General features: G+C 42.2%; 1 protein-coding gene across 5 annotated transcripts in view; it reads right to left on the bottom strand.

Moving 5' to 3' along the window:
• TXNDC11 (thioredoxin domain containing 11) overlaps window positions 1–15,808 on the bottom strand; it is a 64,144-nt gene that overhangs the window by 28,924 nt on the left and 19,412 nt on the right. For all 5 annotated transcript variants that reach the window (XM_050774237.1, XM_050774241.1, XM_050774238.1 and 2 more), the window contains one exon: window positions 13,062–13,155. In XM_050774237.1, coding sequence (XP_050630194.1) covers window positions 13,062–13,155 — 94 coding nt within the window. The remainder of the gene's footprint in view (window positions 1–13,061; window positions 13,156–15,808) is intronic.

Raw genomic sequence — 15,808 nt, 5'->3', positions numbered from 1 at the left:
AGGCCTACAGTAAATAGCACTTGGTGTACTACAAAGTACCCAAGGATACACTGAAAGAACAGACAGAAACTACAGATCTGAACAATGTGGAATTCCTTACATTAGGGAATGTCATCTGCTATCATGGAGACTTCTGTGTGAGCTCACCTCTAAGGCATCATGGAACAAAATGGACTATCAGGTCAAGAAAAATGCTCATAACGGTAACTGCTAACAAACCAACATACACTTCAAAACAAAATACCACTGGATTAAGTCACACGGCATTTAATCAGCATGGCTAAGAAGTCATTTACTCCATGGGGAAATTCTTCTCATTTCTTTAAACTGGAAAACAGTGATATCCCAAAAGGCAAACCTGTATCATGCTACCTTCCATCTGTTGGGAAACAACTCTCATTTTAGTCTGTTAATTTTAACTTCTACTTTCCCACTCTTCTTTCCAAAGTCAGAATAAGGAGAACAATAGGATTATTTTAAAATGGATTAAAATAACCCCTCTAATTTTAATCTTTACAGAGTGATTCACTTTTCAAGTTCTTCATAACCATTTACTAGACAGTGATGTCATACATTTCCAATAAAGTGTCCATTAAAACGAAAAAACCTTCGAAAAAATGTAACATTACAGAAATGCTTGTTTTCAATGTATAAACTATCATCACTTGGATTTTCCCCCTAGAAATGAGACAGTGAAATGTGCATAGTTTCAAAATTCTTAATATAAAGCACAAAGCAATTATCTAGAAAAAAAAAATCTGGCATTTGGACATCACAGACACACTGTGGTGTTTGCCAAGATATTACTAAACTAACACGTAACTTATAAGCTGTAATTCTTTTTTTTTCTTTTTCTTTTTTTTTTTTTTTTTTTTTTGAGATGGAGTCTCGTACTGTCCCCCAGGCTGGAGTACAATGGCGTGATCTCGGCTCACTGCAACCTCTGCCTCCCAGGTTCAAGTAATTCTCCTGCTTCAGCCTCCCAAGTAGCTGAAATTACAGGTGTCCACCACCACGCCCAGCTAATTTTTTGTATTTTTAGTAGAGATGAGGTTTCACTATATTGGTCAGGCTGGTCTCGAACTCCTGACCTTGTGATCTGCCCGCTTCAGCCTCCCAAAGTGCTGGGATTACAGGAGTGAGCCACCGCGCCCGACAGCTGTGATTCTTTTTGTGTGTGAGCTAGGCAGGAAGGAAACAGAAATGCAGTTCCAAATACATGATTTTAGGAGGGAATAAACTATAGTACTAAATACGCATTGTTACATATACTTAACCTGACAGTAAAATAAACACCCTCACATCAGCTGTTCTCATTTAGTAAGTCTAAAGAACCATATTAAAATGATCAATTCAGGCTGGGCACAGTGGCTCACACCACCACAGTGAAACCCCGACTCTACCGCAAGTACAAACATTAGACAGACGTGGTGGCGCATGCCTGTAATCCCAGCTACTCGGGAGGCTGAGGCAGGAGAATCGCTTGAACCCGGGAGGCGGAGACTGCAGTGAGCCATGATCACACCACTGCACTCTAGACTCAGTGACAGAGCGAGACTCCATCTCAAAAGAAAAAATAAAATAAAATAAAAAACAAAATGATCAATTGAAAAACTTCCCTTGTATGCACCTCAATAAAATTTTTTTATTTTTTGGTAGCCCTCAGGGGAAGGAAGGACTCTGCAAACTAAATATATCCACTGAGAAACCTCCTCCACCCCATTTCAGGCTGTTCTTAAGGTTTAACACAGGAGTCAGCTAGATGAGGTCTGTCACATGTTCTCTTTTTCCCCTCAAACAATGCTTTAAAAATGTAAAAAACATTCTTAGCTCCCAGGCCTACAAAAATAGGCCAAGGGCCATTGCTTTTTCAAGATGATGTGTCCCTTACAGATAACTAGGGCAAAGCTCCCTTATTTTACAGATGGGAAACCTGAAACCTGAAGGCCAGTGAGAAAAGGCCGCTGGGCCATGATTACACCAGGATACTTGCTATTAAAATGACTACAGGGCCAGGTGCAGTGGCTCATGCCTGTAATCCCAGCACTTTGGAAGGCCAAGGTGGGTGGACTGCTTGAGCCCAGGAATTCAAGAGCAGCCAAGGCAACATGGCAAAACCTCATCTCTACAAAAATTAGCTGAGTGTGATGGCGTGAGCCTGCAGGAAGATCACCTGAGCCTGGGAAGTTGGAAGCTGTAATGAGTCATGACTGTGCCACTGCACTCTAGCTTGGGCAACAGAGTGAGACCCTGTCGAATAAATAAATAAACATTAAATAAAATAAAACGACTTCAAGACTCATTGGCCCCTGCCTATCTATGCTTATTGTTAGGAAGATACCACTAAAGTCCAGGGAAAACTAGAAACCAAGACAGGCTGCTAAGCAGAAGACACAGCCTATTTGTCTATTAGTGCAACAGGAGCTCCAAGAAAGAAGCTGGGGTAATGAGAATCACAGGACGTCCTGTGTGCCGGATGTCATGCTAGGTAGTCAAGAGTTATCAATCCACAGAACTTCCCCTAGGCCTTGAAAAATTAGGAAGGCAGATGTTAGCCAGGGAAACACATGACATTTAAAGCAGTATCACGGGCAAAGCCAAGAGGGAATCACCGTATCATACCACCTGCTGCACCTCAGTAAAGCAGAGCAGCTGCAGAGAAAAGAGTAAGGGTGGAGTAAGTGAGCTCTGCACCAGGGTTCTCATCTCAGCTCCTGTATTTACCGGCATGTGACGGTACCGGCTTCGTGTTGCTGCTGTAAAAAATAACGGCAGACACAAATGTATTTTAAAGTTCTGGATGTCAAAAGTCCAATATGAGTCTCACTGGGCTAAAATCAACCCTGGCCTGTTAGCAAGTCATGTTCCTTTGGGAGGCTCTAGGAGAGAATCCATTTCCTTGACTTTTTCAGCTCCAGAGGTCACCCACATCCCTTGGTTTGTGGCCCTTTCCTCCTTCAAAGCCAGTGACAACTGGACTGTCGGTCTCACATTACACTCTGTTATTTTGCCTTCAGTTTTCATTCTTAAGAATCATTCTGATTACACTGAGCCCACCCCAGTAACACAGGATAACCTCAGGGCCAGCTGATGAGCAATCTAATTCTCTTTGCTACCTTAATTCCTCCTTGCCATGTATCTAACCTATTCACAGGTTCTAGTAAGTAAGAAGTGGAGCTTTTTAAGGAGCCCTTACGAGCCCTGCCTACTACACTAACCCTGAGCAAGTTAACAACCTCCTCGAAGCTTCAGTTTCTTCATCTGTGAAACTGGAATAATAAACAGTTCCTACTTCAAAGGGTGACAGTGAAGACTGTCATTCAGGTAAAGTGACTGGCTATGGAAGTGCTCAGTCAAGTATCAGCTTATCTGGTTCAACTGTATATAAAAGGTGGCCAAGGACTAGAACTGGGCCTGTCTGCATGGAGTTGTGTGACTGTAAGTTTCTGACTTTATTATGTGATCCCTAAGATTCTTTTCTAAGATTGTAATGCTTCTGGTTCTTTATCTAGGAGTCTTATCAACTTCCAAATATGAAAAAAACAAACTTGGAGAAAAAGGATCAACACCCACAACCATACTCTTTTAAAAGAGGACAAGTTTAAAAGGGTAGAAAATATCACTAAATAATTAGAAAGTTAAGGTGCAATTTTTCAAATACCTGGGATCGAGGAATCAAAATCTCTCTAAATGAACACGAAATTTGGCTCTGAGCTTCCTGAAGCCAAAGCACAAGTGAACACACCTGTTGCTTTCCCCAGCCCCATCAATCTTCCACTCTGCATGTGGTTTCTTCCACCCTTACCTGCAGGCTGACCCTCCCACCCCCAAGCACCCATCTCCACTGAGTCATCTTCCCATCTCCACTGAGTAAGGAAGGCTGTCACAGACCCATCACCAAATTCTCATTGTGAGCAACCCTACTTCTTGGCCACACTGGCTGGTGGGGCTCCTGCTGATGGCAGGAAATCAGGTGCATTCATCATTACAGCTATATCACACACCAGATCCTCAAATGGTTGTTGAATTATTTAATAAGAAATCATAGTTCTGATTCTAACCTCAAGTGCTGGAAGGACCTTTTTTGGCCTTAGTTCTTATTTACAAGACTTAAGAAATAAGTCATGGAGGGCACAGTGGCTCACGCCTTTAACCACAGCACTTTTTGAGGCTGAGGTGGCTGGACTGCTTCAGCCCAGGAGTTCAAGATCAGTCAGGGCAGCATGATGAAACCACGTCTCTACAAAAAAATAGAAAAATTTGGCCAGGCGGGGTGGACGCAGCCTGTAATGCCAGCACTTTGGGAGGCTGAGGTGGTCGGATCACCTGAGGTCAGGAGTTCGAAACCAGCCTGACCAACATGGAGACACCCCATTTCTACTAAAAAAAAAAAAAAAAAAAAAATTAGTTGGGCGTGATGGCACATGCCTGTAAATCCCAGCTACTCAGGAGGCAGGATAATCACTTGAACCCAGGAGGCGGAGGTTGCAGTAAGCCAAGATCGTGCCATTGCACTCTAGCCTGGGCAACAAGAGTGAAACTCTGTCTCGGGGGGGAAAAAATTGCCAGGCGTGGTGGTGCATGCCTATAGTCCCAGCTCCCTGGGGGGCTGAGGTGGGAGGATCACCTGAGCCTGGGGAGGATGAGGCTGCAGTGAGCCATGATTGGCACTCCAGCCTGGGCAACAGAGCAAGACTCTGTCTCAAAAAGAAAAGAAAAGAAAAGAAAAGAAATCATAACGGAAATAAAAGCATCTCCCATAAAATACACAAGGATTCCTTTGCTAAAATAATGGCAACTGACTTAAAAAGTCAGGTTTTTTGTTATTGTTGTTTGTTTGTTTTTGTTTTTTTGACAGAGTTTTGCTCTTGTTGCCCAGGCTGGAGTGCAATGGCATGACTTCAGCTCACCACAACCTCCGCCTCCCAGGTTCAAGCGATTCTCCTGTCTCAGCCTCCCGAGCAGCTAGGATTACAGGCATGTGCCACCATGCCCAGATATTTTTGTATTTTTAATAAAGACCAGGTTTCTCCATGTTGGCCAGGTTGGTCTCAAACTCCTGACCTCAGGTGATCCACCCGCCTTGGCCTCCCAAAGTGCTGGGATTACAGGCACGAGCCACAGCGCCCGGCCCAAAGTATGAAATTTTTAATATATTTATTCTAATCTGATTTAGTCAGTACCCAGAAGGGTCTCAATGCAGGCAGATAGTTAGAAAAAGATTCCCTCCATGAGTGGGTATAGTGACAACAAATGAAATTACCCAAGAAAACAAAACGATCCTAGAACCCATTCCACTTGCTGAGAACTGTTAGACTCAATGTCTGGTCCAAAGACCCAAGAGTTAGGCCCAAAAACCTGAGAAAATAAAGCAATCTCCAAGCCAGGCTTGCTTGTCAGTCCCTTGTTTTTCTAATGCCTTTTAAAATGTCACATACAGAGTAAGAAAACTCCAGCCTTCAGATCTCTCTCTCTCTCTCTCTTTTTTTTTTTTTGAGACAGGGTCTCACTTTTGTCACCCGGGCCAGAAAGCAGTGGCATGATCTCAGCTCACTGCAGCCCTGACCTCCTAGGTTCAAGCGATCCTCCCACCTCAGCCCCTACGTACCTGCAACTACAGGCTACTTTTTGTATTTTTTGTAGCGATGGGGTTTCACCACACTGTGAAAGGCGGGTCTCAAACTCCTGAGCTCAAGGGATCCACCTGCCTCAGTCTCACAAAGTGCTAGGATTACAGGGATTACAGGTGTGAGCCACCACGCCCCGCCAAGATCTCTTGATGCTGTATAAAATTTCACAATCTGACAGAACAGTGCTCCAGAAAAGCTTTCTTCATGCATAAGGTCTTGGAGGAGGGCACTTTTTATGTGTACTGACTCAGTTCCACAAGCAAATCTCAGCAGCATCAGACGCCACCTGGTGGACTACAGGGACACTACGCTGGAATCAAATTTCTTCCTCCATTTAATACATTTCCTCTAAAACACTATTTCACAGAGGGAGTTCCTTAGAAAACTAATGCTACAAGATTTCCTCATCAACTGAGTTTAGGAATTCCCAAAGGTGAAAGAAAGGAGTGGAAACAGTATCTTTAGTTAACAGTTTAGTGTGGCCGGGCGCAGTGGCTCACGCCTGTAATCCCAGCTCTTTGGGAGGATTGCCTGAGCTCAGGAGCTTGAGACCACCCTGGGCAACACAGTGAAACCCCATGTCTACTAAAATACAAAAAAATTAGCCAGGCATAGTAGCGTGTGCCTGTAGTCCCAGCTACTCGGGAAGCTGAGGCAGGAGAATTGCTTGAACCCGGGAGGCGGAGGTTGCAGTGAGCAGAGAACGTGCGTCTCAAAAACAAAACGAAACAAAAAAATTTAGTGCATTTCCAAGATGACATTTAGGTACCATGTGAATTCAATTTGATCTCTACCAAAAAAAAAAAAAATTGTTTTAACTTGCTGATGTGGTGGTGCATACCTGTAGTTCTAGCTACTCAGAAGGCTGAGGCAGAAGGATTGCTTGAGCCCAGGAGTTCAAGGTTACAGAGACCACCACTGCATTCCAGCCTGGGCAACAAAGTGAGACCCTGTCTTGGCAAAAAAAAAAAAAAAAAAAAAAAAAGAACCAGGCAGGGAAATTCCTACACTATGGTCTATGGAGCCTGAAGGGCCGGGCACAAGAAGTGGAGAAAGTGGTGAGAGGGGATCCAAAGTGATGTTTAAAATCCCGTAGCTGCCGGGCGCGGTGGCTCAAGCCTGTAATCCCAGCACTTTGGGAGGCCGAGACGGGCGGATCACAAAGTCAGGAGATCGAGACCATCCTGGCTAACACGGTGAAACCCCGTCTCTACTAAAAAATACAAAAAACTAGCCGGGCGAGGTGGCGGGCGCCTGTAGTCCCAGCTACTCGGGAGGCTGAGGCAGGAGAATGGCGTAAACCCGGGAGGCGGAGCTTGCAGTGAGCTGAGATCCGGCCACTGCACTCCAGCCTGGGCGACAGAGCCAGACTCCGTCTCAAAAAAAAAAATAAATAAAATAAATAAATAAATAAATAAATAAAAAATCCCGTAGCTAAAATCTTTCTCACGTGTCCTTTACCAGTCATTCATTCACCCTCTTAGCTACAACTATGCTCAGGCAGGGTGTGGAGTTATAGGAGCAATAAAACAAAACTCTGCCATCAAGGTCCTCAGTAAATATTATCTGAACAAATTAGATCCTATTCTGGTGGGAGAGAGATTCAGTCCACTGGACAGGGAGAAAACCATGTGTTACAAACAGAAGCAGGTAGGAGGTGCACAGGAAAGGGGAAGAGAGAGACTGCGCCTGCTGGTCAGTCAATGACATCATTTCTTGTGTGGATGTTTTTACTAGAACAGCTAAAATACTTATCTGAGGTGCTTTCAGCCAGATGGCTTCGTTTCTAATTAAGGTATAAAGACTATTATTTAACTTACACACAAAGTATTTCTTTACTTAATTACTTTACTCACACACAAAGTATTTCACGATTTGACCTTATAAAATAAAGATTTATATACTTACCTCTAATCCTCCCCAAATTTACAGATAAACAAACTCAAACACAGAAAGGTTAAATATTTTGTTTCAAGTTTACAGACCCCACCAGGAGCAGACAAAGGGTAAGGACCAGGCACTCCTGGCTCCCAGCCCACTGTTTTTCTCCCTAAACTGCACTGCAAGCCCTTTTGTAGATCAGATGAAAAACAGGGTCAGAATTTGCTGCAAATCTTCTCTTTTAAAAAAGCCACTGAATTATAGTAGAATATGACAACATTTTACCAGAACACATTTTTACAGCAAATAAATAATCATCAGATTTTTAAAAATGAAGCAAGCAACTTCAGAACATGACCCCTCTACCAAATTTTCTTTTGGCAATAAAGTAGCCTCTCTGCCAAGATCAAATGTAAAAATGTTCCAAGAGGAACAGCCTTTGCAGTCCTGGAAGAATAAAAAAGTATAAGAGAGCTGATTTCCTCCAGGCTTTTCAAACATACACAAAGATTGCCAGCTCACAATTAATCATCTAGCACCGTGAAACGATTAAACATTAATGAGAGATATGTAAAACCTACTATAAAAAATTAAAAGGAAGTTTTGAATGAATAATCATGCTGTGAACCTAGAAAAGGAAAGCTAAATGTTATGAACATGTCAATTATCTTCAAGTCAATTTATATATTTAACATAATTTCAACAAAATTCCAGCCAAAGGCAAGGATAGACATAAAAGAATATTCCACAAAACACAAGAACTAGAAGAAGTCCACACTTGACCAAGTAATAGCAATTTACAAAGCAAGAACTTAGATTAAGTTTACTCAGACAAAAACAGGTATCTAGACCAAAATAAATCACAGAAATAGACCCAAATGCATGGAAAAATATGTTCTGTAGTAAAGCAGAAATCATCAAGGTTAGAGAGAAAGAAAACATCATTTTATAAATGACAGGGGGAAAAAAATCAACTGTGCTCTATATTTTAAGCCAAAGTAAAGCCAGGGAGCATAAAGTGCTAAATAATTTTTAAATTTAAAAAAGAAGAAAATAAACTAATATAGTCATCAGATTTTCAGGAAAAAAGAAAAAAGGAAAACTAACCAGAAGGCTGGGCGCAGTGGCTCATGCCTGTAATCCCAGCACTTTGGGAAGCCGAGGTGGGTGGATCACTTGAGGTCATGAGTTTGAGATCAGCCTGGCCAACATGGCAAAAAACTGTCTCAACTAAAAATACAAAAATTAGGTGGGATGGTGGTGGGTGCCTGTAGTCCTAGCTACTTAGGAGGCTGAGGCATCAGAATCCCTTGAACCTGAGCCGAGGTTGCAGTGAGCTGAGATCACGCCACTGCACTCCAGCCTGGGCAAAAGAGAGAGACTCCAACTCAAAAAAAACAAAAAAAAAAAAGAAAAAAAAAAAAAAAGGCTAACACAATAATGGACAGAAATATGCGCAAGAGTTCCTGTCCACAGCACCTAACAGCTGGGCCAAGGTAAACTGACAGATGAGCAATAAGGCCAAGCCTTGGAGAAAAAAGGAAACAGTTAAAACAACAAGAGAAGGCAGTTACTGTTACAGTGCTGAGGTGGGAAGTGAATTTCCTTTCTTTTACTGTGTAAAAATAGCAAATGTTAGACAAGTTTTGTTAAGTGGGGGGTAAAGGACCACAGAACCTGATCTTACAACCCAAGCCTCGCATGCTGGGGGGCAGGAATAAGCTCTCCTCACAGCACACCCTACAGCCCTGTGATGCTTCAGACGTGGTACACTCACAAATTATTTATGCACTGATGACCAGCTAGCTTCAAAAAACAAATGTAGAACTTGCAAGTGGCCTGGCTATTTCTAAGACAATTAAAAAAAAAATCATTAAGGCAGGGCAAAGGCATGTGCATTGTATAAATGCTTGTGGCCTGCTGAACCAAGGTATCTGCTTTCTACAACAGTCTAAACACTTCTTCAGTTCAGCTCTCTATAACTAAATGTTAGATGTGTCAAATGTTTCTCCAGCCTTGATCTGTATACACAATCTAAACATGACATTGACCTAGAATTTAATTCGAAACTGTATCTTTTTTTTTTTAAGTGTGCATGTGTGTTTCTCCTACCTCCTACTGCACATCTGCTGTTAAGGAAAATACCATTTGACTTCAGGGTAGAAGAAAGGGAAAAAAAACCCCAGATGCCCAAGATAAGATTTACTTTAGGGAATCCTTCATAGTGCACATATTACAGAAAATAATCATTTCCAAAATGGGGTGAAAAGGATTAATCAGAATTCATCTCAGCTCCTGCAAACTTCCATATGCAACAGAATTTTACAAGATCCAACTAGAATCACAGGATACGGAAGAGACGCAGAGAAGGTAAATCAGACCACATTTATTATGAAAACAACTTGCATATAAATTTGTCAAAAAAAAATTTTTTTTTTGAGACGGAGTCTCGCTCTTGTTGCCCAGGCTGGAGTGCAATGGCACGATCTTGGCTCACCACAACCTCTAACTCCTGGATTCAAGCGATTCTTCTGCCTCATCATCCCAAGTAGCTGAGATTACAGGCATGTACCACCGTGCCTGGTTAATTTTGTATTTTTAGTAGAGACAGGGTTTCTCCATGTTGATTAGGCTGGTCTCGAACTCCTGACCTCAGGTGATCCGCCCATCTCAGCCTCCCAAAGTGCTGGGATTACAGGCGTGAGCCAGCATGCCCGGCCAGGTATAAATTTGTCAAAATTAGTGATTTGACCAAGGAGGTTCATTTTGTACCTTTGAGTATTTTTTAACCATTTATCTCTTTCAATCTTATTTTATTTATCACTATTTACCCTTCTTTTGCTTAAAGAAAGGAGAAAAAAGCTACTGTCTCGTATTAGAAGGGTATTCCTAAAAGGAGCACCATTTTAGAAACCTCTGAATGAAAAAATAATTTAAAATGAGTAATGTATTTCTAATATGGCATAGCAGCACATAATATAAGCCAATCAAATAACAAAACATGCTTCTATGACCTTGAAATGGCCTCTTCAGCTTACAAACTTGAATGCTACCATCACTTTAGTGACTGACTCTAGGTTACCCTTTTATATAATCTTCATTAAGGTCTGTCTTCTTCTGTGAAGGGCTTTATTTAATTTTCCATGAAGATCTTTGAATGCATGCTTCTTAAGCTTATTTAAGTTGGCAGTATTTTGTTTTCAAAGTTCAAACTTTTATTTGCTAAGTCTTCTTAGTCACTTGAAACTGTGCAGCTCAAAGTCTTTCAATTAGATAGACATACTTATATGACAGCTTGATTTTCTCCCCCTATGTCTCCCAGACAATGTGAATATAGTAGATTCTCTGTGCTTTTAAATAAAACCTTCAAGGTATATATTTAAATGGCCAGTCATATAATTGTATCATATATACTGTTTTAATATTCCAAAAATAAAAATAATAAAAGAATAATTACATATTTTTGGTTGATCTCCTGGGGGAAGATGATAGGGCCATTAATGTGATCACTTGCTTGGCAAAGACTGACTGAGCCCCTGCTTTATGCCAGGCTATACAGAAAGAACTCTAACATGAGGAACATGGTCCCTACCCTCAGAAATCTTACAGTCTAGGGAAAAAGACATTAAATAAATCATCTTGTAACCACACATATAAATGCAATCTGTGTTAAGTGCTACAAAAGAAACAACAGGGTACCCAAGTTAGACTGGGGTAGAGGTTTCAGTTATTTAATTGTGGAAGTGATATTTGAGCTGGGCCCTGACAGGTGGAGAACCGGGACCTAGGGGTGGAGGCACATTCCAGGAAGAAGGACTAGCATGTACAAAGGCCACAGTCCGAGGAAGGAGGAGTGAGTGGATACCAGTTACATGTCCACTGGTCTGGTCTAGGTGTGGGTGAAGGGGCGCAGACTAGAGTGGTAACAAAGGGGATGGAGACAAGCGAGCAGATGAGAATGGATCTGACACAGAACTGACAGGCTGTAGAGTTAGGACTGAGAGAGAGCATAGAACAACATAAAACAATTGGGAGAATATGACCTTTCACTTAAAAACCAGGACACCAAACAATATATAATTCAACTAAGTCCAAAGAAAAATACAGACATGAGAAGCTGGCAGTATCCCACACTATAAAGTGACATGAGTTTTATACCTGGAAAAATACTTCTCAAAAGAAATGCATTGCTAAATTGCAATCTATCTAACTGACAGACAAAATAACCACTAAAAATGCTGACAAAAACCTTTAACTATACATACAGAAAAAGATTATGATATAACAAATTTTAAAGTACAAAATATATAATTACAGATACAACGTGAAGTTCTCTCTCTCTCTCTATATATATATATATATATTTTGTTTTGTTTTGTTTTTAGGTTTTTTTTTTTTTTTTTGAGACAGAGTCTTGCTCTGTCACTCAGGCTGGAGTGCAATGGTGTGATCTCGGCTCACTGCAACCTCCGCCTCCTGGGTTCAAGGGATTCTCCTGCCTCAGCCTCCTAAGTAGCTGGGACTACAGGCGTGTGCCACCACGCCTGGCTAATTTTTGTATTTTTAGTAGAGACAGGGTTTTGTCATGTTGGCCAGGCTGTTCTCGAACCCCTGACCTCAGGTGATCCGCCCGCCTTGGCCTTCCAAAGTGCTGGGATTACAGGTGTGAGCCACTGCACCCAGCATATAGAAATATAAATATAAATAAACAAATATATATATATATATATATTTTGAGACAGGATATTACTCTGTTCCCCAGGTTGCAGTACAGTGGCACGATCTTGGCTCACTGCAACCTCTGCCTCCTGGGTTGAAGCGATTCTCCCACCTCAGCCTCCTGAGTAGCTGGGATTACAGGTGTGCACCACCACACCTGCCTAATTTTTGTATTCTTTGGAGAGATGGGGTTTTGTCATGTTGGCCAGGCTGGTCTCAATCTCCTGGACTCAAGCAATCCACCTGCCTCAGCCTCCCAAAGTGCTGGGACTACAAGCATGAGCCACTGCGCCCAGCCTCAAGCTATATTATTAGAAAGCTAAACATTTGAGAGACTATATGTGAAATAGAACAGTATTTCCTGTTTGCTAATGATGGAACATTAAACAATGTAATTATTAAAAATACAGTGACGGCCAAGCGCAGTGGCTCATGTCTGTAATCCCAGCACTTTGGGAACCAAGGCAGGTGGATCACCTGAGGTCAGGAGTCCGAGACCAGCCTGGCCAACATGGTAAAACCCCAAATCTACTGAAAATACAAAAATTAGCCAGGCATGGTGGCAGGTGCCTGTAGTTCCAGCTACTCAGGAGTCTGAGGCAGGAGAATCACTTGAACCCGGGACACAGATTCCAGTGAGCCAAGATCATGCCACTGCACTGCAGCCTGGGCGACAGAGTAAGACTCCATCTAAAAAAAAATAAAATAAATAAAAATACATTGAGAAAAGGAATCAAGCAAAGTAGAATATATATTAATAATAATACATGGAAAAGATGTAAATATCAATTCTACTGAAGTACCAATGTCTTAATATGAATCATTTTTTACCTTTCTTTAATGAATGTAATGCTGAGGTGAAGAAGGTCAAATAACCAGGAGGCTGGGGTGAGCCGCTGAACTCAAAGTATCCGAGTACTCCAGGCTGCAGGAAAAAGCAGAATTAGGTAAGTGAGGCACTGTCAGCCACAGTGTAATGGAGGATATTTTAAAGCAAGAAAGACATATTATAATTTGACAATTAATGCATCTTGTTGCATTTCCTTTTTTCAAAAAGCCTAAGCACATGAGAAAAATTTCAGGTTGGGGTTGAACATCCCCTCCATTTAAACAACAAACAGGGTAAGGGATGGAGTTGCAGCAGCTTTGACAGGATTGCACAGTGGTCATTCAGGGGCATTCAAAGCTGAAACTTCCTTCTGTCCCCACGAGTAGGTCTTTCCACACCCTGTTGACAGTACAATTCTCCCAGACTCAAAACTTCATCAGTAAGTTATGTCCTCAATCGCTTTTAACAACTCCAGACAAGCAGTGGCAATGATTTTCTTTTAACCTTTCTTAAGTTTCTTCTTGAATTGCTTTCTCTCATTGACTCCAAACATACCTTCACACTTTGCTGGAAATCAGGGTTAATCTTCACCTGTAATCAAGCCCCTTCAATGGGAAACAAACCATAGAACCGCCCCCCTCAAAACCCAGCATTCCACAGTGGCAACTCTCCTTTCCCTCAGGTCTGCAGAGGACCTACCTCCAGCCCTCTGGGCTCCTTCACCCTACATACTCATTTCCACCTGCTCATTCCATTCCTCTAAGCTGGGCGTAGAACTCTCCTTCATTCTGCCAAACCAATTAACTGTCCCCTACCAGATACATTCTGCCTTCCTGTTTACAATCACTTCTTCCTTCTTTGAAGGCCCTATGGCACTCATTCAGTCAGGTTTTGTTCTGTAATAATCGTATCTGCCTTAAAAGTCAAACTGCGAGATCCCTGAGGAAAGAGTGCTGGACTTGGAGTCAGAAGACCTAAGCTCAAGACTGAGATCTAGTGGCTGAAAGAACAGCCTCAGGAGAACCCTTCAATATGAACCCTCAGTTGCCTGATGTGGAAATAGGAACAATTCTTCACAGGGTTAGGCAAAGAGCAAGCCTGATGAACCATAAAGCACTAGGCAAATGAAAAGAATCCTTTTAAGCCCAAAAGCACTTGGCACCACACTCTGTATTAGTAAGTCATTGCGGAAGCGAACTTGATCACTGAAACAAAATTGCATCCAAAACTTAGGGTAGAAATTTAATCTGTTGGTAAAATTTAAAATCAGTATGCTATATAAAAGAGGAAACTTCTGGCCGGGCGCGGTGGCTCATGCCCATAATCCCAGCACTCTGGGAGGCCGAGGCAGCACCTGAGGTCGGGAGTTCGAGACCAGCCTGACCAACATGGAAAAACCCTGTCTCTATTACAAATACAAAATTAGCTGGGCGTGGTGGCACATGCCTGTAATCCCAGCTACTAGGGAGGCTGAGGCAGGAAAATCTCTTGAACCTGGGAGGTGGAGGTTGCGGCGGTGAGCTGAGATCGTACCATTGCACTCCAGCCTGGGCAGCAAGAGTGAAACTTTGTCTCAGAAAAAAAAAAAAAAGAGGAAATTTCTGATCTGTAGTGGAATATACTATCTTTCCAATCTAAACCACTTGCTTGTTCTAAGATTCAACTGTAAATGAATCAACTGGTTTTCATTCTGATAGAAACTTAACATCTAGGCTGGGTGCAGTGGCTCACAATAGTAATCCCAGCACTTTGGGAGACCCAGGCGGGAGGATCATTTGAGGTCAGGAGTTCGAGACCAGCCTGGTCAACATGGCGAAACCCCGTCTCTATTAAAAAATACAAAAATTAGCCAGGTGTGGTGGTACGTGCCTGTAGTCGCAAATACTCAGGAAGCTGAGGCAAGAGAATCCCTTGAACCCTGGGGGCGGAGGTTGCAGTGAGCTGAGATCATGCCCCTGCACTCCGACCGGTGGGGGACAGAGCAAGACTCCATCTCAAAAAAAAAAGAAATAGAGTCTCACTCTGTTGCCCAGGCTCACACCTGTAATCCCAGCACTTTGGGAGGCTGAGGCGGGAGGATCACTTGTGGTCAGTTCAAGACCAGCCTGGCCCCCATGGTGGAACCCCATCTCTATTGAAAATACAAAAATTAGGCAGGCGTGGTGGTGCATGCCTGTAATCCAGCTACTCGAGAGGCTGAGGCACGAGAATTGCTTGAACCAGGGAGGTGGAGGTTGCAGTGAGCCAAGATCGTGCCACTGCATTCCGGCCTGGGCAACAGAGAAAGACTCTGTTTCAAACAAACAAACAAACACAAAACTATGAACTAAGAGAAACAGTGCGCAACATTCAGAGTAGAATTTTACAAACAATATGACAATGTCGGGTACCAGCATTCTACAATTCTGTCAAAATGCTCAAGTTTTCTGTCATCTGGCCATTTTACTTAACTCTCTTCTTCCCCCTAAAAGATTCCTGAGCCTTTCCCCATCCCATTTAAATTTAAAACAATTTTGTTACCAAGCTGTTAGGAATAAATGAATGAATGTATGCTAAATAAGTGTTCTTAAATGGATACAGAAATTCACAAAAAGATTCTTAAAATATTTTGCCTGCAGATAGAAGATAAGAGTTTGAAATAATAATACTGTTAGCATTTGGTGAGTAAATTATACGGTACAAGTCAAACGAATCTGTCAAGTGCTTTAAAAAATAAAAAAGAGGCCAGCAGCGCTGGCTCATGCCTGTA

Source organism: Macaca thibetana, chromosome 20 (assembly GCF_024542745.1).
Source record: "Macaca thibetana thibetana isolate TM-01 chromosome 20, ASM2454274v1, whole genome shotgun sequence".
NCBI lineage: Eukaryota > Metazoa > Chordata > Mammalia > Primates > Cercopithecidae > Macaca > Macaca thibetana.
Note: the sequence above shows the minus strand (reverse complement) of the source record. Positions and strands in the feature narration are given on the sequence as shown.